The 27,918-nt window shown below is 58.1% G+C and overlaps 1 protein-coding gene across 1 annotated transcript; it reads left to right on the forward strand.

The window, feature by feature from the left end:
* PTDSS2 (phosphatidylserine synthase 2) lies at positions 1-27,372 on the forward strand. Its single transcript, XM_081536096.1, has 12 exons — positions 1-212; positions 8,215-8,316; positions 15,105-15,187; positions 18,555-18,622; positions 24,252-24,386; positions 24,672-24,722; positions 25,129-25,242; positions 25,394-25,512; positions 25,831-25,945; positions 26,015-26,160; positions 26,309-26,494; positions 26,613-27,372. The coding sequence occupies exons 1-12, from the start codon at positions 55-57 to the stop codon at positions 26,770-26,772; spliced, it is 1,437 nt and encodes a 478-aa protein (XP_081392222.1). The 5' UTR covers positions 1-54; the 3' UTR covers positions 26,773-27,372.
* Positions 27,373-27,918: the final 546 nt, after the last annotated feature.

Here is a 27,918-nt window from a genome sequence, read left to right on the forward strand (position 1 = left end):
GACTCGGGTGCGTGGGGTCAAGGCGCGGGGCGGAGCGGCTGGGGCCCGGGCGTCATGCGGAGGGGCGAGCGCCGGGGCGCCGAGGGGCCGCGGCCGGGGTCCCCGGTGCCGGGGGGCAAGGCCTCGCCGGAGGAGCCGCCGGACGGCGCGGCCGCGGGCCGCCGCAGCACGGAGTCCGAGGTCTACGACGACGGCACCAACACCTTCTTCTGGTGAGGGACGGCGGTTCGCCGGCTGCCCGCGGGGTCGCGAGGGGCGTGGCCACGCCGCGCGGGGGCAGTGTGCCCCGGGACCCCGGGACCGGCCTCTCGCTGCCGCCCCCCGGACACGGCCTCCCCGGTGGTCCAGCCCCCACTTCTGACCCCTGGCCCCTGTCTTGGGAGGGTTTGGCTCCGAAGTCACCTCAGAGCGGCTTTTCCTGACCTCCCTGCCCGCAGTCCCCCGCTGCCCTGCGTCCGGCCCCTTTCTCTGGTGGTGCGGATGCCCTGTGAAATGACACCCCGCTCCGCGGGCGAGGGGGGTAGTATCTGCGCCGCACTCCACGCCAGGAGCCCAGCGGACGAGTGTGGAGGGAAGGCGCTCCCTCTCCTCTGGCCCCGCGCCAGGCCAGTCCTTTGACCCCTGTCCAGCTCTGACCTGGCCAAGCCTCGGCGTCGGGCCGTCCTCTGGTCCGCCTTCACGGGGTGGGGGTGGGGGGGGTGGTCACGGAGGGAGGGGCAGCCAGGAGCAGAGTTGGAAGAGTTCATGGGCCGAGTTGGGCGCTTCTGCGTTTGAGGGTCCAGGAAACCAGCCTTGGGTCAGCAGGTCCCAGGCATGGCTCATGCACCTGATGACCCAGTGACCTTGGGCTACCCTTTGCCTGTCTGAGCTTCTCTTCCGTTGCTTGTTAGAGGGACAAACCCTGCACCCTGGAAAGTGTACTTCTTGAGAGGAGGGCTGTGGCTGTCCTTTGCTGCTTAGTTCAGGTCCAGCTGAAGTTGAGTCCCGTGATGGGCCCTGGGGACAGTGGTGGCTTTGGGCCGTAGCCCGCAGGGATGCTGCCTGGAAGCAGCTTCTTGAGCAGGTCTGGGAAACCTCAGAGGAGGTGCACGTGGGGCCATGTGTGTCTTCTTGTATCTGACCCAGGAGAGGCCGCAAGGAGAGGGTGTGGTGGGGGAAGCAGCCCTCTGATGAGGTCGGTGTTATCTCCTCTCTTGTGCGGGCAGCTGCTTCAGGGGTGGGGGACGGGACAACCGGCCCTGCTTTGGGAAGCTGCTGTGCGCCAGTCGCCTGAAGCTAGAAGGAGGGGAAAAGGATGGGTTGCCCTCCTCAGTGAGGGTGCGGCCCCAGAGCTAGTGACTTGAGCACTGTGGGACCCTGCTGGACATTCTGTGAGTGGAGCAGGCTTGTCCATCGGCTGCCCTGCTTGTGGGTCACGGCCCCTTGACTGCAGGACAGGGGGCACAGTCGTCCCACAGCCGAGCTGCTGGCCGCTGAAGGGAGGCGGAGGTCCTGGAGTGGTGGCCCGGCTTGCTTTGCTTCCTTCCCATTCGTTCAGTGCGTATCTTGGGGGATGCCACTTGCTGCTTTAGGGCATACGACAGGGAACTAAACAAGAAGCTTAGATTCTGGCACAGGCAGGCTTCCTGTGCTGGGCAGGGGATGCTGAGCCTTGCATTGATCTCAGAAGGCAGAGAGTTAGAAGAGCGAGTGCAGGTATCTTTAGAAGCAGACTGCCTGCCCGTGGGCCCCTGCCCGTGGGGACGCAGAAAGGCCTGCTGTAGTCGGGCTCTCTCCTGTGGGGAGGTCTGATGGCGCCTGGAAGGCTCTGAGGAGGGTGTGCCACAGGGCTGCCGGTTCCTGGGACCTGCCTCCAGGGCGTGTGTCCCCAGCCTCTCCACTACAGGTGTTGGGGTGCCGGCGTATGTGGTTTTTGTTGCATCCCGGGCTTCTGCCCTCACCTGTGTAGGGGAAGAAGCTTCACATTTCCTTAAGGGAGGTAACCAGATGCTGCGCTGCGAGAATGACTCACTTTCACTTGTAGGGCCCGGCCATTTTCTGAGTCTCCCATCACTGACTTGCTGTGCTGGGATTTTAAAAACTCTTTCATTTAAGTTTTTTGTTTTAGGGAATTTTAGTAATGAGTGATACCAAAAAATTAAAGGCTAAAAAGTATATATTTGTGGAAATGACTGTATGTTCCACAGTTACTCAAAATAACTCTTCCATCTTCAAAACTTTGTTCTAACAGTTTTCTTTTTCAAAGAAGCTTGAGTTTCTTGGGGGTCAACTTATTAGCCACAGAGTTTGGAATTTGGATTGAGCCTTGGAGTCCGAGTCTGGGCTGCTTCAGGCTGGAAGGGGCAGAGACCGGCAGAGTCTGCGGTTGCGCTGGCACCTCTTCTGCCGGTCGTGGTGCCTGCAGTGGGGAGCACCTCAGGGAAACGCTCAGGACCACAGACACTGGAGAAGTGTGCAAAGGTGCGGCAGTGCAAACTGTCTAAACGGTGTTGCGATCGTTCTTAGAGACCCCGTGCCCTGACAGGTGCTTCTAAATGTTACCACCTGTAGGTGGAAGACATGAATCCACACTGGGTCACCACGCTTCGAGTCAGGGAGGAGATGGGTGGTTGTGACGTTTGGGAAACGCTCATTGTCTGCTCACATCTCACAACCCTGAGCCTTGGGTGAGAGCCGTGAACTGATTCTCAGGGCTCTGCCGTTAGCAAGATGCTTTAACAGTAGGTATGAGAATTTGCAGGGCAGATCTTAGATGCCCTAAGTTCCAGGGAGTGCCTTCCTCAGTCATTGTGGATTGAGGTTTGCCAGCGTCGCCCACATCTGGGCAGCATGAGTTGCCAGCTGATGCCTTTTTGGTCAGGCTGGTCAGTGGCCTAGGTGCCTCTCGCAGGCCCGGGACTGGCTGTCTGATCTTGGCCTTACCTGGCCAAGCCATCGCTGTGCACTGTCTCACGGCCACACCTTCGTATCTTCTCTAATTGGTTTGGCAGGCTGCCTCCCTGCCCAGGCAGCATAGTGAATTGGTCATCTCTAGAGAGGGGCCAACAGCTGGGCATTTTCCACTGGTCATGGCAGGGAGCCCACTGTCCTCGTGCCCTCACGCTGGCCCAGTGGCCAAGTCACAGGATTCACGGCCGAGTGACCCCTGTGCCCAGATCCCTGCATCACCTATCAGCCAGGCAGCCAGGCGATGCTCCAGGAGCTCTGGCGTCTGGAGGGACATGGAGTCTTCCTGTGTCCTGAGCCCCAGCGTGTCGTTGTTGCAACGTCTCTGTTCACAGTGGGCGTCCCGCAGCATCCCCAGCCCCAGCATCCGCACTTGGCCACATCAAGTCTGCCTTGATCCATCTGGCCTCCCAGCTTGGGCCCTGGTTGCCCTGGTCCGCGTTCAGGAGGACGGTGCCTGGACTGTCTTCCTTCCTGGCCACCGGGTTTCCCTCGGACATCACTTCCCTTCTGTCAGGAGAACTTCCCGTGGTGGTTCTTGCAGGGCAGGGCAGCCGCCCAGATGTCTGCCTTCTTCCTCCGTCTGCCCTCGCTCCTCAGGGTTGGGGATGCTGCTGCAACATTTCTGTCACTGCTTTACAAATTTTGTCCCTCATCTGGGCTCTGTGGTTTTTGAGGAGAAATCTGAGCTCAGACTTGGTGTTTGAGCTGAAAAGGAGCCTGGCCAGGAGTCTGTGCTGCAGGGGCCTTTGGGGCCAGTTCTAACACCTTGATTTCTGACTTCATTCCTGTTTTTTGCTTTTTTCCTCTGAAAATGCTCACCAGGGTAAGCGTGGCCCCTGCCTCTCGGGGCAGGCAGATGGGCGTCCTGGAGCGCAGGGGCGTCTGCCTCCCTCGGGGTGCAGGCTGCAGACGCCCGGGCTCGAGCGGGCCTCCTGTGGCTCCGCCCATCCCCCACAGGCAGCTGTTTGCAGGCCTGGAGCTGGACCCCAGCGGCCCTGAGCGGCTCTGCTCAGCTCTGCTTGACCGGCTGGGTTCTGTGTCCCGTACAGCCTGTCTGCGGTACCTCTGCGCTGATCCAGACCGCCACTCCCAGCATCGCCTGCCTGCCTGCCGTGGAGGGTTCAGGGCAGCCCCCTCTGCTCTCCACCCCTGCCAGTCTAGTCCTCAAGGGCGGGACCCCTTCCTCCAGCCACGTGGGCCCCGCTGCTGGCCCGCCTGTGCTGGCCCTCAGCTCTTGTCTTGCAGGCCTGGACCTGCATCTCCAAGTCCAGGGGCTGCTGTGAGGCCTTCCCTGATTCTGCACCGCACTCCTACCACCTCACTTTCTATATCCAGCCCTCTGTCTTCCGAGAGCGACAGCTCGGGAAGGCAGGATTGAGGCTTGGTGGCACGTGGCAGGATTCTCCCCAGCACATTGTCTGTGTCGCTTGGGAGCACTCACGCTGGGTATCCCCACCTCACGACAAGGGCTTGCTGCCAGTGTGCTGGAGCCGTCCTGGGCAGAGCTCAGACCCCAGGCCCCCGTCACCGAGCTGTGTGACCCTGGCAGTGCGGTTCAGCTCTGAGCATCCTCAGGGCCAAGGTGAGGGAGAGGCCCACACCTCATCATTGTCAGCCTCAGCCCTGGTGGGGTCTCAGCAACTCAGCTTCTCCCTGTGCAAGTCGGGTGGAAAGGGTGGGCCGTGTCCTCGACCCAGGAGAGGCAGCTGCGCTCGCCGAGTCCCTCTGTGCGTAGGGTGGTGTCCAGCAGAAGTTGAGTTTCTAGGCCACCGCCTCCAGGGAGCCGCAGGAGTGACGGCCTAGAGCAGGACCTCGTGATGTTGTCTGTGCTGGTCTCGGGCCCCGAGACACCGCATGGACTTCAGCTGGCAGGCTGAGGTCCTGGAGTTCCCTCGCAGCCTCAAACTCACACGTGAATGTTATTACTGAATTGTATTAAAACAGTTAAAATAAGAGTTTGCTCACTTATGACAGGTTTAAATGCCAGTGTTGTGAAATGTGCTAAAGGAGTGAATACAGTGTCTGCTTTCTTCACTTGGAGCTGACTTACCTCAACATGACTTTCTGTTTCCATAATAGTCAGCTCAGTCGCTCAGTCGTGTCCGACTCTTTGCGACCCCGTGAATCGCGGCACGTCAGGCCTCCCTGTCCATCACAAACTCCCGGAGTTTACCCAAACCCATGTCCATCGAGTTGGTGATGCCATCCAACCATCTCATCCTCTGTCGTCCCCATCTCCTCCTGCCCCCAATCCTACCCAGCATCAGGGTCTTTTCCAGTGAGTCAACCCTTCGCATGAGGTGGCCAAAGTATTGGAGTTTCAGCTTCAACATCAGTCCTTCTAATGAACACCCAGGATTGATCTCCTTTAGGATGGATTGATTGGATCTCCTTGCAGTCCAAGGGACTCTCAAGAGTCTTCTCCAACACATCAGTTCAAAAGCATCAATTCTTTGGCACTCAGCTTTCTTCACCGTCCAACTCTCACATCCACACATGACCACTGGAAAAACCATAGCCTTGACTAGACGGACTTTTGTTGGCAAAGTAATGTCTCTGCTTTTAAATATGCTATCTAGGTTGGCCATAACCTTCCTTCCAAGGAGTAAGCGTCTTTTAATTTCATGGCTGCAATCACCATCTGCAGTGATTTTGGAGCCCCCCAAAATAAAGTCTGACACTGTTTCCACTGTTTCCCCATCTATTTCCCATGAAGTGATGGGACCAGATGCCATGATCTTAGTTTTCTGAACGTTGAGCCTTAAGCCAACTTTTTCACTCTCCTCTTTCACTTTCACCAAGAGGCTCTTTAGTTCTTCTTCACTTATGCCATAAGGGTGGTGTCATCTGCGTATCTGAGGTTATTGATATTTCTCCCGGCAATCTTGATTCCAGCTTGTGTTTCTTCCAGCCCAGCGTTTCTCATGATGTACTCTGCATATAAGTTAAATAAACAGGGTGACAATATACAGCCTTGATGTACTGCTTTTCCTATTTGGAACCAGTCTGTTGTTCCATGTCCAGTTCTAACTGTTGCTTCCTGACCTGCATACAGGTTTCTCAAGAGACAGATCAGATGGTCTGGTATTCCCATCTCTTTCAGAATTTTCCACAGTTTATTGTGATCTACACAGTCAAAGGTTTTGGCATAGTCGATAAAGCAGAAATAAATGTTTTTTCTGGAGCTCTCTTGCTTTTTCGATGATCCAGCGGATATTGGCAATTTGATCTCTGGTTCCTCTGCCTTTTCTAAAACCAGCTTGAACATCTGGAAGTTCACGGTTCATGTATTGCTGAAGCCTGGCTTGGAGAATTTTGAGTATTACTTTACTAGTGTGTGAGATGAGTGCAGTGCAACTCTGAATGCAGAGTTCCAAAGAATAGCAAGGAGAGATAAGAAAGCCTTCTCCAGCGATCAATGCAAAGAAATAGAGGAAAACAACAGATTGGGAAAGACTAGAGATCTCTTCAAGAAAATGAGAGATACCAAAGGAACATTTCATGCAAAGATAGGCTCGATAAAGGACAGAAATGGTATGGACCTAACAGAAGCAGAAGATATTAAGAGGAGGTGGCAAGAATACACCGAAGAACTGTACAAAAAAGATCTTCACGACCCAGATAATCACGATGGTGTGATCACTCACCTAGAGCCAGACATCCTGGAATGTGAAGTCAAGTGGGCCTTAGAAAGCATCACTACGAACAAAGCTAGTGGAGGTGATGGAATTCCACTTGAGCTATTTCAAATCCTCAAAGATGATGCTGTGAAAGTGCTGCACTCGATATGCCAGCAAATTTGAAAAACTCAGCAGTGGCCACAGGACTGGAAAAGGTCAGTTTTTATTCCAATCCCAAAGAAAGGCAATGCCAAAGAATGCTCAAACTACCGCACAATTGCACTCATCTCACACGCTAGTAAAGTAATGCTCAAAATTCTCCAAGCCAGGCTTCAGCAATACGTGAACCGTGAACTTCCAGATGTTCAAGCTGGTTTTCATAATAAAGACCATAAAATAACAACTGAATAGACGGAGCGCTATCCCTTGCCTTGTGCGTGGGGGAACTTGCCTGTAGGGTTAGTCGCGTTTCAGTTCTTCCTGTCCTAACCGGAAAACGCTGCAGCTCCAGTTAGACTCCCGGTAGCGTCTTTTGTGGCAGCTGTCAGACTGCTGTCAAGTGAAGATGGGAGAGAAACGAGCGAGCTGGTCGGGACGGGGAAGCAGGGGGCCTGCTGTGGCGTCCCCACGCAGCCCCTCTGCACGGCTGCTCCCACTGATCAGCGAAGCTGCACGCCTTTCCACATGTTGCTGGCCGGTTACGTACCTTTTTCCGTGAAGTGTCTGTCGAGTCTTGTTTGCATTTTCAGGAGATTGTTTTTCTTTATTGTTGAGTTGTAAGAGCTCTTCTGTGTGTTCTGGGTACAGAGGTCTCTGTCAGGCGTGAGTGTCATGAAGGTTTTCTCCCAGCTCATGACTGGCTGTTGCGCTCCTTCCCTGTCTCACGGAGCTCTGACGGCAGGCAGGCAGCTGGCGCGTGTTGGCCAGTCCTGGGCGCGGGGCTTCCCGCGTGGTGCCCGCCTCGTCTTCAGGACATCCCTCAAGACCGGAGGTGTCTCTCCAAGGACACGCTCTGCTCTTTTGGGTCTAGGAGCTGGGTCTCTGTCTCCTTTGCGGATATCTGTGAGCAGGATGGGGCTCCGGCAGGCATGTGGCCAGGCGGCTTGCAGGTGGCGCTCAGCACAGCGTGGTGGCTGTGGCCGTGTTTCCGGTCAGGCAGGCCTCCTGGCTGCCAAGAGCAGCCTCCTTCCTCCCGCGTGGGGCTCAGGGGCCTCAGCAGGGTGGCCAGGTAGAGCCAAGGGCTGCTTCTCAGCCCATCTGGGCGGCCGTCCCCCCCGGTCTCTGGGTGGACAGCAGTGCTCACGCCCCACACCCCTCGCTCTGAGTCCTGGGGCCTGTCTCTGCCGCCGTGTCTATGTCACCCGTGCGGGGCTCTCACACGTCGCCATGGCATAAACTGCGAGGTCAGTCTCGGCGTTACCTGGTTCTGTGACTTGAGCCGTGTGACTGGGGCCCGGTCCCCCTGAACAGGAGCTGCCCCCGGTTCCCCGCTGACGCGCGGGCAGAGGGCCGTCCTGGCGTCACGAGACCGGCAGCCGGCGGTCAGTGCATTTTGCGCTGCAGGTCAGAGATGGAGTGCGCTCCTTCAGGGGCCTGTTGCCCACGTGCTCTCCGTGTGCTGACGTGGGCTGTGTTTGCGTTGCAGGCGGGCCCACACCCTGACGGTGCTCTTCATCCTCACCTGCGTGCTGGGCTACGTGACTCTGCTGGAGGAGACGCCGAGGGACACGGCCTACAACACCAAGAGGTACCCGCCCGGCCCGCAGTGGGCGTGGGTCTGCACTCCTGGGGCTCTGGGACCTTGTGCCATTTTCAGCCCCCCTTCTGCCCGGCCCAGCCCTGGGACCATCGACCCGGCTCCAAGGAGGGCTCAGGGGTTCGGGTCAGCTTCGATGGGCATCTTCCCCACCCATCCAATCCTTGGCACCCCAGGCCTGACCTGAGTGTCCGGCAGGTCAGCTCAGCTCCAATGCTGTCCCCCTGGGCAGCGCCAGGCCACGTGGCCCCAGGTTCAGCCCCGCCAGGCTGCACCTGCCCTCTTAGGCCCTGGTCGCAAACGGGGTTGTCACCTGATGCCCCCTCCTTGGGCTCAGTTTGCTGGAATGGGTCATAGAAATCAAGGAACGTTTTACTTATTTATTATAAAAAGTTTACCATAGAAGACTAAGCCTCAACCAGATGGGGAGACGCGTGGGGCGGGTGGTGAGGGTGAGCGCCTGCGCGTCCCCCGAAGCCCTTGGGGGTCTCTCACCCGGCCTCGGGGCTCCTCCCACAGCACGGTGGATTGACTGGGGTGGGCCACTGGCGGTCAGCTCCGCTGTCTCCCCCCCGGGGGGCTGGGGGGACCTGGGGTTGGTTACCCTGGCAGCACCTCCCAGCTGGAGGTGGGAGTCAAAACATGACCAAAGACAGCTTTGTAGCCCTCAGCAATGAGGGAACCCCGCGGGTTTTAGGAGTTCTGCCTAGAAACAGAGGAAGAGCCAACACATGTTTCTTGCTATGAATCACAGTGACCGTGAGTTTGGGTGTCGGGGCCACTGCGAGGCCGGGAGGGGCTCCCGCCGTCAGCGCCGTGCTCTGCACCGTGCTGATAAGAGGCTGTTAGAAAGTTGTGGCTCCGTGTGAGGAGTGTGGGCCCATCTTGTCTTATCTCCAGAAAGAGACTAGTTGGCAGGATTGTGTCCTTTGCCTGAATCCAGTAGATTCCGGGGCCAGTCTCAGAAGTGCGTGGGGAAGATTAGCTGGTTTTAGAACTCATTTCTGTGTATTTTCTACCCTGGACGCACTCGCCTCTCCCCTCTGGTCCCATGAAGCCCCCATTGCTGTTCCAGTCCTGGGCCCCAGGCCCCACCTGCTCTGGTCAAGCAGCTGGAGGCGGCTGGGCAGGAACAGAGGCAGAGGGCAACACCCAGAGCCCAGAGCTGCCAGGAGTCCGCTGGTCATCTTCGGCGGGTAGACTGGGCCTGTACTCCTTCCCCCTTGGGGTCTCGCCCTCCACCTGGCCTGTGACGTGGACGCCAGGGTCCGGGACACGGGAGGCGCGCCCTGCCCTCCCCCATGGGTGCAGGCCTCCCGCCCAGGCTCCTGGCCCCACGCCCTGTGGGTCCCCCGCCTCCCTCCCGTCCCCCCGTTGGCTCTGTCGGGTCTTCCTCTGCGTTCCAAGCTCCGCGTGTCAGTCCCCGAGTCTAGCACCTCTGAGTGCCCAGCCCTCCCCAGCCCTGCGTGATCACACTGCAGGCTGGCACACAGGGAGTGGGGCCCAGCCCCGAGGGGGCAGCTGCGCTGCTCTTGGACCCCCCTGGTGGGCCCCTGGGGCTGTCCCCCCCACCACAGGGGCCCCTGAGGATTCCGGAGGCAGTGAGGCGGTCTGGCCAGGGCCCTGCACTTGCCTCGAGGGGATTTCTGACTGGAACTTGGTGTCTGCTGTGAATTGGTTTGCTAGCTAGCCCCAAGTGGAGGGTTTGCACCGTCTGCTGGGTGCGGCCGTGCAGGGAGCCCAGAAAGCAGAGCTTGGTCAGACTGAAGAGGTGTCCCATGTGGCTGTGAGGTTGCACCAGGGATGAGCAGTCCTGATGTCACCGGGCAAGAGTGGTCCCAGGGAAGAGCCCCCCCGCCCCCATACGGAGGGTCTCGGAACTGTCCCGGGGGCAGGGCTGGGTCTCACCAGACGCTTGCTGGGTGAGTCACGGAGCCTTGCTGCCAGGGACCCCCACCCCAACCCCCAGTGTCAAGGGGGCTTGTCGGCCGCCCCCAGGGCAGCGGCCCCGGGGCCCCTGTGGGCTCGTCCCCATCTCTTCATCCTGTGCCGGCCCTTCTCCCGAGCTGTCCGTGCCCGAGCGAGGGCGCAGAAGGCGCCGACAGCAGGGCCCCCGGGTCTCTGCCGGGTCCCCCATGCGGCTTCCTCAGAGGCGGGGCTGGGGGGGCAAGTGGGTGGGAGTTTGTGGCCCCAGGCGCTGCTGTGCCCTCTCAACCACTTCAGGGCAAGAGAGTTCCCTCCAGGCCCCTGGGGCTGCCTTGGTGCCTGGAGCCTGTCCTGGAAGCCTGCGGGCCCCAGCCCTGCACCTGACCTAGGCTCTGCAGCTTCTCCCAGGGACCGGTGAGTGTGCAGGACCCCTTAGACCCCAGAGGGGGGCCCCGCCTGCTTCCTGAGTCGGCACCTCACAGCCTGGGCTGTGACGAGGCCCCTGTGTCTCTCGAGGCTGCAGAGGCGTGCTCATTTTTATTTTTTATTATATCGGAGCTTTTGATGTTTGCTTCCCAAAGGTTATGGTTATTTTTTATTAATATTTATGTTGTTAAAAATGTAGGAAATTGGTTTGCTTTCCCTAAACATTCAATTTTTCCTCTTTTTATGGATCTAACAAGTTCTGTCACTTCAGGAGAATAGATTTTCCTTCCTCAGCCAACTCTATCGACGCGTCATTTACTACAACACGCACCTCATCACCGCGTGCTGCCGCTCGGCGGGGGTGCGCGCTGGGCCCCTCTGAGGCCACGGCCAGTCTGCTCTGCTTGCCTATCGTAGAGTCTCGTCCAGCACGCGCCCTCGTGTCTGGCCCCTTCTGCTCAGCATGATGGTTTCGTGACACCCGTGTTGCCGTCTCTGGCAGCAGTCATTTCTGGCCCGTTTCCAAGGGGTGGTCCGCCGTGTGGACATGCCCCAGTCCCTTGGCTCATTATCTGTTGGTGACATTTGGGATGTTTACATACATATGCACACACACACGTGTAAATGTATAGACTTATCAATACATGTACAGTATCAGTGTATGTTGCCCTTTTGTAACAGAAGGAAATACGGTGCAGCCACAGCTCTCAGGAGGGACAGAGCCAGAGGGAGGAGGCCGCCCAGCTGCAGGGCGGGCTGCGCGCGGTGCAGTGGTCCGCGCGGTGGTGCTGGAGGAAGCTAACGCAGAGCCCAGAGCCACACGGCCGCCTCGTCCCTGACGGAGGAGAGAGGCAAGTCAGCGGAGAAAGGAGAGTGACAAGTGGCCCTGGAGGAACCAGATCCTGTATACTGTGCCCAAGAATTAATTCACAATGGATTATAGACCTAAATCCTATATACTTTGCGCAATAATTAATTCAAAATGGATTACAGACGTAAGTGTAAAATAGAAAACTAAAATTTATTGAAAAAAACATGGGAGAAAATCTGGTGATGGGTTTGATGATGGCTTTTTTGTCCACGCCACGCAGCCCGTGGGATCATGGTTCCCAGGGATCGACCTGGCGCCCCCTGCAGGGAAGCAGGTGTCTTAACCACTAGATCTCCAGGGGCGTCCTGATGACTCTTTAAATAGAACGCCAAAAGCACGCTCTATGGAAGAAAAAACTGGTCAGTTGAACTTGAGTCAAGTGAAAAACTTCTGCTCTACAGAACACACTGCTGAGACAGCAAGGAGACAAGCCGCAGGCTGGTGGGGACGATGGCCAGACACGCGCCTGACAGCGTGTTTGTCTTCACTGCGCAGAGAGCTCCAGAGCTCTGCACAGGGATTCCAGCAGCACAGACGAACCCGGCGGGAGATCTGGACGGACACCAGCAAGGACGTGAGCGTGGGAAGGACACTCAGCCCCACGCGTCCGCAGGAAGCGCCGCTGCACACGGGCCCCCGCGGCCAGCGGGCAGCACCAGGTGCCAGCAAGGGCCTGGAGCGCAGGAGCGCGTGTCCGTCGCGGGGGGAGCGGGAGCGTCCGTCACAGGACGAAACAGAGGGCAGCAGCTGTGCACCTTGGCGTTGACCCAGAGGGGCTGAGCGCTCAGGTCCACGCAGAACCTGCGTGTGGGCCGTCACAGCAGCTGTGTTTGTGAGCACCAAACTTGGAAGCCACCAAAATGCCCTTAGTGGCTGGATGGGTGAACAATGGACTGCATTCATACAATGGAATATTATTAAGCAGTAAAAAGAAATGAGCTGCCAAGCCATGGAGACAGAGATGACGCTTAAATGCCTATTGTTGAGTGAAAGAAGCCCAACTGGAAAGGCTGCATGCCACGTGAGCCCAGTGCTGTGATATCTGGACAAGGCAGAACTGTGAGGGTAGAGAGATGAGTGGTTTCCAGGGGCAGGGGAGTGTGAAGAGGTGGAGTGTGGGAATTCTGGAGCCTTGAAGCTGTCGTGTTGATATTATAATGGTGAATACATGACTGAACACCACCAACCTAACTCTGCAATTAAAGACTGTTTAGCAGGCGGAGGACCCCAGGCAGGGATGTGGCCGGGAAAGGAGGGGCCCCTGCCTTAGAGTGTGCACAGCGCCTCAGGGAGGGCCGGGGGGCAGGTGATGACCGCAGTCACCTGGGAAAATGAAACGCTCAAGTGTAAATCAAAAAAAAAGTGTACAGGATCCATGTAAGAAAAACTACAAAATTTTGTGACTGAAATCAAAGATGTAAATCAGGGGACCGATATTCCATGTTCGCTGATAGGATCTCAGTAGTGGTAAGGTATCATTTCTACTGGACCTATAGATTCAGCGAGATCCCAACCAAATCCCAGTAAGTTACTTTGCAGACATGAGCGGGATCTGTAGGCGAGAAGGCCCGGGACGTGCACAGAGCACTGTGCCCTGGGGGTGAAGCTGGTTCTCCCGTGCGGGTTGGCAGCAGGGTCCCTGCTGCGCCAGGCCCTGGGACCACCCAGGTGGCGGGTGGGCGCTGAGAGCCTCAGTGCTGGGGGGGAGGTCACAGGCGACCGAGGGGAGAGCGACCCGTGGATAAGAGATGCTGCTGGGGCATCAGTGAGGACTCAGGTGCAGGGTAATGTGGAGCCGGGTTACACACAGGAGCATTTGTAGTGTGTGTATGTGTGTGCAAGGTTGGCACACACACGTCTTGTTCTGTTGGCCAAGAGGGTCCAGAGGGAAGGAGCACATGGGTGCCCAGATCTGGGTTCCTAAGACCATTCATTCTCCAATAAAGGAACCAGACTCCCTGGAGAAATGGCTGATTCCAGGGCTGGGACAGGGAGCCCCCAAGATGGGCTTGGGGTATCTTCCAGCACCAGAAGGGAGGAAATGCTGAAAAAAAAAATACAAAACCCCAGAAAGATGGGGTATGTCAAAGAGACAGAGGAGCTGAATGAAAGCTCCCAGCAGCCAAAGCCGGAACAGTTTGAGCAAAGGAATCAGTCAAGTGCTGAATTATGACCCAAGTACAATGTAGATACCCTCGAGTCTGTGCTGATGTCAGAAATGAGTCAGGAGAAGATATACCTCCTGCACAGAAGGGTTCCTGTCGGGCTGTGGAGCTGCTCCCCACCCCCAATGCAGGGGCTTCCCTCCCAAGGGCGAGAGGGACCCCTGACAGACACCCTGCTGGGGGTCCAGGGCAGCACCAGTGGTCAGGGTTGTGTCCGTGGCATGTGCCCTTGATACGATGGGAAGATGGTCTTAACATCTGTAGTCTCACTTCCAGAAGTCCTGTGGCCCTGATCTAATCATGAACAGCAACAGCCTTCATTCAGGGGCGCCCACAAAACACCTGCCCAGCCTTCCTCAAAACTGTGCAGGTTATCAAAACAGGGGCCGTCTGAGAGCCTGTCAGAGCCTGGAGGAGACAGGACTGTCGTGTGAGGCCTGGAGCAGGAAAAGGACATTAGTTTAAAAACTGAGGAGATCTGGAAAAAAGAAATACTGTGGACTTCAGTTATTGTATCTGTATCGGTTCACTGGTTGTGACAGGCCCCAAACTGATGGATGGGGGAAATTCTATACTGTCTTTGTAACTTTTAAGTTCTAAAATTAAAAGATTATTTTAAAGTGTAATTTATTTGCTTTCCTCTAAGAGTGCTTCTGGTCGACAGGTTTTCCCAAGTAATCTCATTGGGGTGGAAGAGCGTCTCAGTCCGTTCACTGGGCCTGGAAGCCCAGCCAGCGCCCCGGGCAGCCCCACGCGTGCTTCCCGCGGCCAGTCTGCGCTGACGCCGGGGTGGGGCCAGGGCTCTGGGTCCTCAGGCCTGCTCCTGGGCCACGTGCGGTAACCACAGCCTGGAACACGAGAGTGGGACTGGCTTCTGTGGCGGGCAGGGGTACCGTGTGTGTCTGCGTGGCTTTCCGTGTCTCCTGGTGGGCTCCCGCTCGGACTGGATACGCAGCCCTGGGGTGAAAGAGCCACCGAGGGGCCTGCCTGTTGGAGCAGGAAGCCCTTGGACCCTAATAGCATCCTTCTTTCTAGGGCTTTGTGAGCCCTGGACCGTCGTGTGTGGACTTGGAGGGGTTTTTTGTTTGTTTGTGGCGTGTGTGTTTGACATGCAGCCTGCCTTAGTGGTGTAGCACTTGATGGCACACAGAAGCCAGCCCGGGGCCAGGGCCTTCTCCCGGGGGTGGTGCTGCCTCTGGGGGCCGTGCAGGCCAGGGCGGCGGTGCTCGGCCACCGGCTTCCCCACGGCCGAGCCTCAACTTTGCCCCACCGGGGGTCGGGGCGGTCCCCACCGTGGGTGCCCCAGGCTCCCTCCCACCTCCTGCCTGGGAGGAGCCGACCCAGAGCTTCACGCTTCCTCACACTGAGGGCTGTTTGTTCTTTATTTGCAGAGGTATTGTGGCCAGTATTTTGGTTTTCTTATGTTTTGGAGTCACACAAGCTAAAGACGGGCCATTTTCCAGACCTCATCCAGGTAACTTGCTGTTTCTTTCTCCGTGTGTGCCGAGTGGCCGCGCTGTTCTGAGGCTCGCGTTGTGTCTGTGCTGCTGCGTGAGTGTCCTGCCCCCTCCCGTCCGGCCCGCACGCGTCCGCGAGGTGGGCGGGCGAGACCGGATCTGAGGTCGCTGGGAAGCCCCTCTTCTCTGGGGTGCTCGCCCTCCTCTGGGCCCTCCTGTCCCATCTGTGCCCACCCTGTGGTAGTCAGGGAAGGCTTCCTGGGGCGCGGAGGGGCCCTGGGGCCGTGCAGGGCACTTGGCGTGGCTCTGCCCCCCGCTGCAGGGCCCCCCTGTGCTGTTCATGACGGCGGGGTCCTCGGGCACCATCCGCAGCCGCTCTCCTGTCTCCACCATCCCGCCTCCATCCCAGGCTCTTCCCTTTAAATGAAAATAAAAACCACTCATGAAAATAACCACCGTTAAATTTTAGTGTGTTTGTATACATGTATACATACACAGCTGTAAAAAAATTAGCAGTGGACCGCACTTGTGTCTTGGACCATCGTTGTTCACCTCACGCTTCACACAAGCACGTCCTTGTGGGCTTTTGGTGGCTCCAGTCCTCCTCTGAGTGCTGCACGCACGGATCCCGCCCCAGAATGATGGCGAGCTGGGGGTTGCAGGTCCACGGTGATGAGCCAGGCCTCGGTGAATTTCCACACGTGCGCATGGTGTCCCTAGCCCATCACTGTGGAAGCGGCCGTGAAGGGTCTGTGTTGGGTGTTGGCCAGCTTCGCTCCAGAAGGGAGGGCTCAGGGGCTCGTGTGCCTGGGGGCTCGGAGCCGGGGTCTCACCAGCCGCTCGGCCCTCGAGCCATTGGTGTGGGTGAAGCCTGCGTGGTCCCTGCACGGGGCGTGGGGGCCGTGTGATGGTCCTGGCCTCCCCAGCTCGGGGCTGCAGCACCTTCTCCGCTGGTTTGGGCCTGTCCAGTGTTGCCCGAGGCTGTGGACTCCTAAGCAGAGTCGTGGAGGAGGGAGCTCAAGTGTCAGAAACCACCAGAATCAGTGCTTGTCAGACGGACTTGGCAGGGAGAACATGAGTGCTAGAGACCCCCCGGAGCCTGTCCAGGGTGGGGGCAGCTAGGCCACGTGGGCGCCAGGACTGGGTGGGCCCAGGCCAGCCTCCCCTCTGGTTTCTGAGTCTATGTTGACCTTGGTCTTGCCCTTCTTGAGTTGCTGTGCGTCTGCCAGCCTCGGTTTAGTTACCATGGGAGCCTGTCCGGGAGCACCTGCCAGATGTCTGGTTCACCTGGTGCTCAGTAGAAGTCCTCAAATCCTGAAATCAGGTTTCCTCTGCAGGCCGGGAGGACAGCATGAGGAGGTGTTTTGGGGTCTCCACCCACCCCTCCCTCCTGGGCCTGGCTCAGGTAGCTCCTGGGGGAGCAGACACGAGGCTCCAGGCCCACCGGTCTGGGGAGCTGATTTATTTGGAAACTGGAATTGGATCTGGCCCGTTAAAAAGGCCCCCTTTCTTTCATGATTTTTATTTTTATTTGTGGCTCTCGCTGAAAGCTGGAGTAAGTAGGCATGTTGCCAGTGCTGCTGAGGTGGCCAGTGTTGATGTTTGGGAAGACAAGTGCTCGGTTGGGGAGCAGGGCAGACGGACTCAGGGAACCAGCTTCAGGAGCCTTTGGGTGGTTCAGGGAGCACGGGGCCGGGCCAGGGGGCGTGTGGAGACCCTGGCCGGGGGATGGACAAGGGCCTCTGGGGACCGGGGGTGGGGGTGTGTAGGCCTGGACTCCTGGTGGGCTCCACGGTCAAGTGGCGGGGGGTGGGGGGCCTTTCTGACCCACATGGGTGTGGATGAGGAGGGACAGAGTCGCCTTCCCAGGCGGCAGCCGGTCACCGCCGCTGTGTCCCCTCGCATCCCCCACCACAGCCCTGGAGCTGCTCCTGAGCCTCGAACCAGGGAGAATTTTCCAGGTGTCCCCGTTTTCAAGGGCATGGAGCATGTTTGTCCCCTCAGCTGTTTACTTCCCGAGTACACAGCCAGTTTTCCCAAGAATTCACCAGCTTGTGTTTTCTGCCTGTGCGAGACTGGGTTCTTACAGATCTCCTGGCAAACAGATGCAGGACAGGCTCCCAGGGTGCCGGGCCACCCCAGGGCCCGGCGTGTGCACAGCTGTGCCCAGGCGGCTGCCAAGGGACTCAGACCGAGGAGACGAGCGCCTCACACGGCCCGCCCGCTCACGTCCCGCCCACTTCCCGAGAGCAGGCCCGCACACGGCCCGCTCGCCTGCCCCACGGCCCGGCCCAGGTCGCAGCGAAGCTCGGGGTGACCTGGAATGGCTGTGGAATAACCGTGGCCGAGTGTGTGTGCACAGCTTATTTTTTAATTACCTTTTAAAAGTAGCCTGGTGGTGGGCAGTTTTTTTCCCACAGACATAAGCGTAGGGAAAGCGGGTGTCTTAGGCCTTATTAAACAGGGTTATGAAGATGCTCGGAGCAGCTCTAGACACCCCCCCTTCCCACTGTCTCATCTGCCAGGGAAGGTTGAGCTTGAAGGTGGGCGGTGAGGGAGAGAACCAGCTAACAGAAGGGCTTCTCCCAGCTTTGTCGGGATGTAATTGACATGTGCTGTGAGTTGAAGGGTTCTGAGTGATGACTTCATGCACATATTGCAGAGTGGTTACTGCAGTGTGGTTAGTCAGCACCTCTGCCACCTCGTGTAACCTCAGCTGTTTTACGGTGATAACACTTAAGATGGACTCTCAGCAACTTTATATAATGTACATGCCAAGTGTCGCCACCGGACAAGCATGCTGACTGGAACTCAAGACAGTTTCCTAAAACAAGTCATCATCCCAGGAATTCAGGACCATTTAACATTAGAAAATGTGTTAACATCACTCATCGCATTAACACTGAAGGTAAAAAAATGGCTTCCCATGAATGCAGAAGAGTCGATGTTCATATTTGTTCGTGATAGAACCAATTCAATTGCACACTGGGATTAAGAGATTTTCTTAAACTTGACAAAAAGTCTCCACCAAAACCCTGCAGACCTACTTAGTGGTGAAGGTTAGGAGTGTCCCCGGTGGACACAAGACAAAGGCCTTTGCTGTCGTGGCTTGTGTCCAGTGGTTTGTGGGCCTTCTCTGCTGCGGCAGTGGGACAAAAAGGAATGGAAGATTAGGGACGGGAATGGAAGGAAGGGAAGGGAAAGCATTCCGGAGAGAAACTGTGCTCACCCCTGGGTTAGAGCTCGCTTCCGAAGTCTGCTAGGAGCCCGCGAGGGGCCTGGAGCAGGGGCCACGCGTGTCGGGTGTCCAGGAGCCGCGTGGGGGTTGCGACTGGGGAGCCTTGGGGCGGGCGCCCTAACCCTCCATGCTCTCTGTCTCTGCAGCCTACTGGAGGTTTTGGCTCTGCGTTAGTGTGGTCTACGAGCTGTTTCTCATCTTCATACTCTTCCAGGTAAGCGGGTTTTCGTGGTTGCATGAATGGGGGGGCTCAGGTGGTGTGAGGTGGCAGAGAAGGCTCTGGCGGCAGACGTGGGGCGCTGAGTGGCGGCGGCGGGCCCGGCCAGTCGCTGTGGCCTCGCTTCCGGTCTGTGCACAGCTGTGGCCTCATGTGCGTCTGTCCCTCTGGCATGTGTTCAGCAAGGTGGTCAGTGGGAGGAGGCTGGAAACTCATCTCCTTAGGAAATCTCGCATCAGGGGTTGTTGCCGCCAACACCTGTCTGAGAACACGGCTGGCTCTGCCGAGCTAGGCCAGTGTGCCTTTGAGGGTGGACTTCAATATTCAGTCTCAGAACCGTCAGCCACAGCTGAATGAGTTAGCATCACGTGGGAAAGTCTGCCTTTAGGGAAGGTGTGCAGGGCCGGGAATCGTGACGCTGTGTGTGTGTGTACACGCCAGAGTCAGCCCGGCCCCGCGGTCCCGCCCTGCAGCCGCTGTCTGTTCCCCTGCACCCCTGCCGTTTGTCTTGGACACTCGTGTGAGTGGAGCCGCGCAGCGTGGCCTTCGCAGCCTTGAAGCTCACCTGGCTGCCTACCAGCACCCGCTCCTCTGCCGTGGAAGGTGTTCCTGGTGGAGGCACCGCCATCTGTCTGTCCCTCCATCAGTGTGGGTCTGGCGTGGGGCAGGTGTGAGAGGGGCGGCTCCGAGCCTCCGGCACAGGCTCTGGTGTGGACCTGAACCCGGGAGGGCGCCTGTGTCGGGGCAGGTCGTCCCGATGGGCGGGGCCCTCAAGCTCTTGCTGTCATCAGGATCTTTTATTTTAGCCAGTGTCTTATCATGGGTTTCACTGCATTTCTAGAATGGCTCGTGATGTTTACCAACTTCTGCATTTATGACCCAGGAAACAAACATCCTCTTTGGTGAAATGTTTCTTTTTGCCCTTTTTAGGAATGGGGCGGTTTGTTACTGTGGTGTTACGACTTTTCTGTTGTCCCGGCGCCAGGCCCTCTGCGGGCTGCGGCTTGCGCGTTCCTTCTCCAGGGCTGCAGCCGGGCCTTGCTCTTCAACAGCGGCAGCCTTGTGTGTCCCCTTGGTGTGCCTTTGATGTCATGTGTAAGACTTCTTTGTCCAAGACCAGTTTATTAAGATTGTCTCCTATGTTTTCTGTTAAAACCTCCATGGTTTTATATTTTACACCAAGATTGTTCATTCATGTTGAGTTTCTTTTTACATTTTGTTTTGGAATAATTAGATTCACAAGAAGTTGTGAGAAAATTATACAGGTAGGTTCTGTGTTCTTTTACCCAGTTCCTCAATATTCTGCATAAATATAAGATAGCATGTGTACCTGAAACTGACACAGTATTGTAAGTCAGTGTTGTTCAGTCAGTGTGCTGTGTCTGACTCTGTGACCTCATGGACCGCAGCACGACAGGCCCCTCTGTCCTCTCCTGTCTCCTGGGGTAAACGCATGGCCCCTGAGTCGGTGATGCCGTCTAACCTTCTCACCCTCTGCCGCTCCCTCCTCCTGCCCTCAGTCTTTCCCAGCATCAGGGTCTCTTCCAGTGAGTCAGCTCTTCACATCAGGTGGCCAAAGTACTGGAACTTCAGGTTCAACCTCAGTCCTTTCACTGAATATTCAGGGTTGATTTCCTTTAGGATTGACCGGTTGGATCTCCTTGCAGTCCAAGGGACTCTCAAGAGTCTTCTCCAGCACCAACTTCGAAGGCATCAGTTCTTCAACTCTCTGTCTTTTTTATGGTCCAGCTCTCACATCCATACCTGACTACTAGAAAAACCACAGCTTTGGCTAGACTGACTTTTGTCAGCAAAGTAATGTCTCTGCTTTTTAACATGCTGTCTAGGTTTGTCATCGCTTTGCTTCCAAGGAGCAAGCGTCCTCTAATTTCATATCTGTGGTGATTTTGGAGCCCAGGAAAATAAAGTCTGTCACTGCTTCCACTTTTTCCCCTTCTATTTGCCGTGAGTGATGGGGCTGGAGGGGCTTCCCTGGTGGCTCAGCACTGAAGAATCCACGTGGGATGGAGAAGGTGTACGAGGCCTTGGGCTCGAGCCCTGGATCGGGAAGATCCCCTGGAGGAGGGCATGGCAATCCACCCCAGTGTTCTTGCCTGGAGAATCCTGTGGACAGAGGAGCGAGTAGGGCTACCGTCTATAGGGTCGAAAAGAGTTGGACATAAGTGACAGCACGCACGCGCGATGAGACTGGATGCCGTGATCTTAGTTTTTTGAATGTTGTGTTTTAAGCCAGCTCTTTCACTCTCCTCTTTCCCCGGCAGCAAGAGGCTCTTTAGTTTCTCTCCACTTTCGGCCATTAGAGTCAATTATGCTTCAGTTCAAAATAAATATATATATAAGACAGTATCAAACCAAGAAATTGGTATCGATGCAATCCACAGAGCAGTTTTACTCACATGTACGCGCACACACACACGTGTATGTAGAATTCGGTACAGTTTTGGGGGGGGTTATTGCAGTGCATTTAATTAAAAATATTTTTTAATTTTAGTAAAAAAAAAATACATAACAAAATTTACCATCTCAACCATTTCCAGGGGCACAGCTCGGGACACTGAGGCACTCACCTGGCTGTGTTACCTTCCCCATCATCATCCCCAGAACCTGTTCATCCTCCCAAACGGACCCTCACTCCCCTCCCCCCATCTTCCCAGCCCCCGGCCCACCATCCACTTCCTGTGTCTGTGGATGCGACCCCTCCAGGGACCTCCTCTGGAGGGGAGTCAGCATCTGTCCTTCTGTGACTGGATTATTTCTCTGAGCATCATGTCCTCAAGGTCCATGCATGTTGCAGCCTGTGTCAGGATGTCCTTCCTTTTTAAGGCTGAGCAGCGTCCCGTGGTGGGTTCATACCACGTTTATGTGTTCACTTATGATGAGTGGGCACTGAGGTTGCCTCCACTTTCGGCGACTGTGTATGATGCTGCTGTGAACGTGGGTGCGTGAGTGTTCAGCCCTGCTTTCCCTTCCTCTGAGGACCCGCCTGGAAGGGGGACTGCTGAGGCATCCTGGTCGACCTCTAGAGGAGCTGCCGGCCGCGCTCCACGGCGGCTGTGCCCGCACTACGGCCCCATCAGCCACGCGCAGCTTCCAGTTTCTCCATGCTTCCCCAGCTCTTGGTCCAGCTCTTGGTGTGAAGTGGTGACGTGTCTCCTGTGGTTTGCTTGCATGTCCCTGATTGCTCGTGACGCTGAGCATCTCTACACGTGTTTGTGGACCTCGATATGTCTTGTGGAGACCAGTTTTTGTTCTGATTGATTTTTATTAATGGCCCATTTTTTGTTTTATTTATTTAAAAGAAACGTTAGTTTAAAGCAGACTTACAGGATTGTGAGGTTGGTGCAGAGAGGTTCCATTAGTCCTTCACCCAGTTTCTCCTGTTAATGAACATCTTACACTAATGTGAATCGTCTGTTACAATTAGTCATTGTTAAGTAAAACCCACAGCTTCTCTCAGTTTACCCTCTCCTCTGCAGCACAAGACTCGCCCCTTACGCGGGCCTTTGATTTCTCCCAGCGCTGCCTTGTGGTCTCAGAGCATGTCCCTCAGTGCCCCTGTCCCTGGCGTTGTCCTCAGCGGGCTTATCCTGGCTTCACGTTGCTCTGCTGCTCCTGGTATCTGGAAACACAGCCTGTTGGCTCTGTGCTCTCAGCTGCACCTGACTCATTTGTTCTCACAGCTCCGCTGCTGCTCAGGGGGCTTCTGAGGGGGTCTCTGCAGGAATACGGGGGTTCACGTCTTCCTCGCCAACCTGAGTGTGTGTCTGTCCATCTCTGGCCTCGCTGCCCCAGCACCAGCCTCCCACCCACAGCTTCTCCGCAGGGAGCCCCCACCAGATGCCTTTATCAGTGGGGGAAGTTCTACTCTTCCTAATTTGTTGAGTATTTTTATCATGAGAGGCTGTTGAATTTTGTTGGTTTGATGCTTTTTTTGCATCAGATGGCATGGTCATGTGGGTTTTACTCTTTGTTAACATGATGTGTTGATTCCTTCCCTTATTGTGAACCAGCTCAGCGCTCCTGGGATAAACCCGCCTGGTCGCGGGGTTTGGCCCTGTGTACATGCTGCTGGGTTCACTCGCCCAGTATTCTGCAGAGGATTTTTGCGACTGTCTCCATAGGAGACACTGTCTGTAGTTGACCTGGAATGTTTTTTCTGGCTTTGCTATCAGGGCTGCAGGGGGTGTGTCTGGTGTTCCTTGTGGGATTTGACACACCGTCCTGACCGCTGGAGATGATCCAGACCCCTGGCAGGCGTGTCTCTCGGGTTACCCTGCCCGCGGCCCTCAGGAGGGAGGCCCCTCACAGGAGCGGAGCCGCTCCACAGCCCAGCGGGAAGCCTGTGGGGGGTGGGGGGTGTCTTCTCCCCGACCCGTTTCTGACAGCGCCGCCTCGGCGGTCATCTTCATTATCCTCGGGGTGGTAAGTCGGTATTCGGTCCGTTGCCCAGATTTGCCTGCCAGGGGCTCCGGGTGCCCACTTTGTGGGTGCTCGGTGCTCCGCTTCATGTTTCTGAGCACCTCCCTCTCTGGTGCTGGAAGACACCCCCACCCAGGCCCATCTTGGGGCCCCTGCCCCAGCCCTGGAATCAGCCATTTCTCCGGGGAGCCTGGTTTCTCTAGCATGGTCTTAGGAACCAAGATCTGGGCCCTGTCAGTCAGCAGCATGGAGCCATGTGGGTCCTGGCCTTTGTGTGCAGATTTCCTGCCCGGCTGCTGCCCTGTCCCAGAGGGTCCAGGGGTCAGTTGGCCTCCTGGGCCTTCGTTGGAGTGGAGGTTCTTGGTCTGGCCTCTGAGCCCGAGGCTGGGACGGCAGCCACTTCCTCGGATGCCCTGAGACAGAGACTTGTTACACCTGTGCTACTCGCTTCTCAGGCCTGAGTGTCCAGGGCTCTGAGTCCCACTGACCTGGCACCAGAGTCCAGGGGCCGTCCTGACTCGGGACGCGGTGCCGACGGCTGCTGCCCTGCTTCCTGGCCCTCAGATCCCAGGTTCCCAGAGCACGTGTGGGGACATTTCAGTTGTTCATGGCATCACCTCGGTCATGTGACAAGATGCAGGTCTGGGTGTCATCTGTCCGCACACCACAGCCACATCTCGTCACTCCGCCTGGAGCCTCCTCCCTGTTTGTCCCTTGGCCGGTACTCGGAGTCCTGATGACGGGTGTCTGGGGCCCCAGCTGGTGGCCAGAGGGGGTAGAGGGAGAAGAGGGTGCACTTGCTGGGGGTCCTCGCCCACTGGGGGTGACACCCCAAGTCTCTGTGCTGGGTCTAGAGGCATGTCTGGCTGACGCTGCCACCTTCGTGTCAGGAGAGGCTGCCTGGGCACCACGTGAAAAAGTGTGTCCCACGATCCCGTCCCTCTGTGTGGGGTCTGGACCCCAAACAGACTAGGGTAGCAGAGGGGGAGATTGGTGATCTGAGCCTCTCCACGGGAGGCACACCTGTGACCCCATGGGGGCGTGGGGACGTCCTCGGACCTGAGACGCCCCCATTCTGCCCGGCCCCAAGTGGGGCCACACTGAGACAGGTGCTTCCCCTCCTGGCTGGGGGGCGCTGTCTGCACACGGCAAACCCGCCCTGCTGACACGGGCACTGGCCTTGCAGACCGTCCAGGACGGACGCCAGTTTCTGAAGTACGTGGACCCAAGGTTGGGGGTCCCGCTGCCAGAGAGGGACTACGGGGGAAACTGCCTCATTTATGATGCGGACAACAAGACCGATCCCTTTCACAACGTCTGGGTGAGTGCCCGGGAGAGGTCACCCGACTGGCCTCGCGCTATGGGGGCTCCTCCTGGCAAGGCTGTACCACAGTCTGGGCGTGAAGCTTGGCGGATTATTGAACAGGCTCTTGGGCGCTACCCCAGGTGTGGGTGTTTCTGGAACCTGAGTCATTCTGCAGACTGGATGGGGTGGGGGACCCGGGGGCTGAGCAGCTCACGTGTGAGGGTGCCCTCTGGCCGTGGCAGGGTCCCCTCCCAGCTTGCACTGGGGGACCGAGCACGAAGCCTGCATCTGCCTCCACAGGACAAGCTGGACGGCTTCGTGCCTGCACACTTCATCGGCTGGTACTTGAAGGTAGGTACCTCCTTGTTGGACAGGACACCTGGTTTCAGGCCCACCCTGGGCTCTGGGCTGTTTTCCAGCCGTGCGGTGGGCAGGGCCCACAGTGCTGGACAGGCAGGCTGCTGGGCTTGGGGCCCCCACCTGACCTCATGTGCCCTGGGCACTGCGGTGGCCAGCAGAGAGCAAAGGAGACTGACCCTCGGAGGCCTGCAGTCCTGGGTGGGATAAGCCCGTAGCTGATCGCACGCACCCCCAGGTTTGGGCACACCTGGCAGTTGCCTCAGCGTCTGAATCGGGGAAGCTGGAGTGGAAGCTGCCCCCCTGCCTGTGTGTCACCTGAGGACTGTGGGGGAGGGGAGGGGCGGGCTATCCCCGGGGGTCCCACCGCAGAGAGCTGACACCCTGGCCTCGGCCACAGACCCTGATGATCCGCGACTGGTGGATGTGCACGATCGTGAGCGTGATGTTCGAGTTCCTGGAGTACAGCCTGGAGCACCAGCTGCCCAACTTCAGCGAGTGCTGGTGGGACCACGTAGGTGCCCCTCCCCCACCCGCCGCAAGCCCGCGCCCCCGTCTCCGCCGGCCACACTGTGGGGGGAGGAGGGCAGCTCCGGGTCCCCTCCGACAGGGCCGTGGGTGCTGGGGGCCCGTGGCGCCACCTCCCACCTGGCTCCCACCCCCAGTGGATCATGGACGTGCTCGTCTGCAACGGGCTGGGCATCTACTGCGGCATGAAGACCCTCGAGTGGTTGTCCCTGAAGACATACCAGTGGCAGGGCCTCTGGAACATTCCAACCTACAAGTACGTCTCTAGAGCTGCTGATCTGGCGGGCCTGGGCCCTGCGGTGGGGCCTGGGGGGAGGGGCCGCGGGAGAGGATGTTGCCTCCTGTGAACTCCACCTGGGATGTGACCCTGGGCATTGCTCTTATGGCGACCAGGACATCAGCCCATCCCGGCCACCCAGCTCCCCGTCCTCCCTGCCGGCCCTTCTGGGGTCGCCTCTCCCCGGCTGCCTCCCTCTGTGAAGAAGTAAAAAAACTGTCCAGGGAAAGGCCTGGGGGGCCGGGGAGGCAGGCGTGCCCTGAGCGCGCTGCCCTAGCTGATGGACGCTGGTTCCAGGGGCAAGATGAAGAGGATCGTGTTCCAGTTCACGCCCTACAGCTGGGTCCGCTTCGAGTGGAAGCCAGCCTCCAGCCTGCGCCGCTGGCTGGCTGTGTGCGGCATCATCCTGGTGGTAAGGCCGGCGAAGCGGGGCTCCCCGCGCACCCAGCCTGGGCTCCCCGCCACCCTCCTCTGGCCCCAGTTTCTGTTGGCAGAGCTGAACACCTTCTACCTGAAGTTCGTGCTGTGGCTGCCCCCCGAGCACTACCTGGTCCTCCTGCGGCTCGTCTTCTTCGTCAACGTGGGCGGCGTGGCCATGCGGGAGATCTACGACTTCATGGACGACCCGTAAGGGCCGCGTGGGGCGGGGCCTGGGGCGGCGGGGGCGGGGCCACGCGGGAGGCCTAAGGCTTCATGGGTGACCCGTAAGGGCCGCGTGGGGCGGGGCGGGACAGGGCCTCCCTCGGCCTCGGCGCATCCCCCACTCCACCCGCAGGAAGCTGCACAAAAAGCTGGGCCAGCAGGCCTGGCTGGTGGCGGCCATCACGGTCACGGAGCTGCTAATCGTGGTGAAGTACGACCCACACACGCTGACGCTGTCCCTGCCCTTCTACATCGCCCAGTGCTGGACGCTCGGCTCCGTGCTCGCCCTCACCTGGACCGTCTGGCGCTTCTTCCTGCGGTGAGCCCCGCGGCCCCGGGTGTCCTGCCGGCCGCCCCAGGCCCTGAGCTCCTCTGCGGGGCGGGGTCCAGGGACCCCCACGGGCCGGCCTGTGGTGACGCACCCCCGCTGCCCGCAGGGACATCACCCTGAGGTACAAGGAGACGCGACGGCAGAAGCAGCAGGGCAGGGCCGACCAGGGCAGGGCCGACGGCAGCGTGGACGGGCGCACACCGGGGCCCGATGACGCCTCGGGGCCCGAGGAGGCTGACAGAGCGGGGGTGCCAGCCCCACACTGACGCCTGGGCCCTCGGTCCTTGGTGATTCTCTCCATGAACCTTCCGACAGCCTCAGCCCTCAAGGTTCCGTTTCCCTCTTCTCCCGTGTGCACAGTGGCACTGGGCTCGTGTGTGTGTGGTGTGTGTGTGGTGTGTGTGCGCGCGTGCACCTGGACCTGTGAGTGCTTGAGCGTGTGCTCCTGGCTCCGGGGCTCCCCCTGGGCCTGCCGGTCCCTGTGGAGCCAGAGCCCTGCCCCTCCGTGCAGTCAGCCTGGGGTCTCCGCGACCTGGGCTTCGGCACTGATGGCCTGGCCCAAGCAGTGGCATCGTGGTGCCCGCCTGCTCCCTGGGCCTCGCCGGTCCCCCATGACCCCCTGGCGGCCTGTGTGAAGGATAGTCATCCAGGGACACCCTATAGAGGCTGAGGAAGGGCACATCCCCTTCCTCGCGATCTTCCATCTGACCCTCTAACCTGGAGGGTGCATCGATGGTGCTGAAGGCAGTCAGAGCCTCCAAGGCCTGGTCCCCACCGTCACGAGAGTAGGTCATGAGGGTCTCTGTGGCCCCGAGTTGAGGTCACCTCCACGAGCAAACAACAAATAAAAGCCATGGAGGCCTGCAGTCCCATGTCTGCTCGCTGCCCCTCAGCCCTGGACACCGGTCCTGGCGGACTCCAGTGGGATGTGGGTGGTGCTGCCCCCTCACCGCCCCCCAGAGGTGGGTGCACTGCCTCAAGCTTCATACACAGACGACGAGAAGCAAGGCTGCCCCTGGTGCTTCCAAGCTCTCATCCCCTTGGGTTTTTTTTTTCTGCCTGTAACTACTTTTTGGGAGAATTTCAAACCTCGAGTGAAGGACTGACCTCACACCTGTGCCCAGCCCTGTGCTCCTGCATTGAGCCACAGCTGTTTCTCAGCCTCTGGCTTCGGTGGGCTTCCTCACTTAGGGAGGAGACACAGGGTCTTGGTGTCAGCTTTAATCTGGGCTCAGGGCTGAGGCCTTCCCACCGTTACAGGGACATGAAGCGTCCTGTCCGCCTGGCTTCCCCGGGGTTCGTGGTTACTCTGGTCCCAGCCCACCTCCCTGCCTCTGCCATCCCCAGAAGTCCCCCCTTGATTTCTGGCCCCCTTGAGCATCTCTCGCCTAGACTGGGACCACCCGTTTCTC

The sequence above is a fragment of the Giraffa tippelskirchi genome, chromosome 10, assembly GCF_054371585.1.
Source record: "Giraffa tippelskirchi isolate mGirTip1 chromosome 10, T2T-mGirTip1v1.2.pri, whole genome shotgun sequence".
In the NCBI taxonomy this organism is placed as follows: domain Eukaryota; kingdom Metazoa; phylum Chordata; class Mammalia; order Artiodactyla; family Giraffidae; genus Giraffa; species Giraffa tippelskirchi.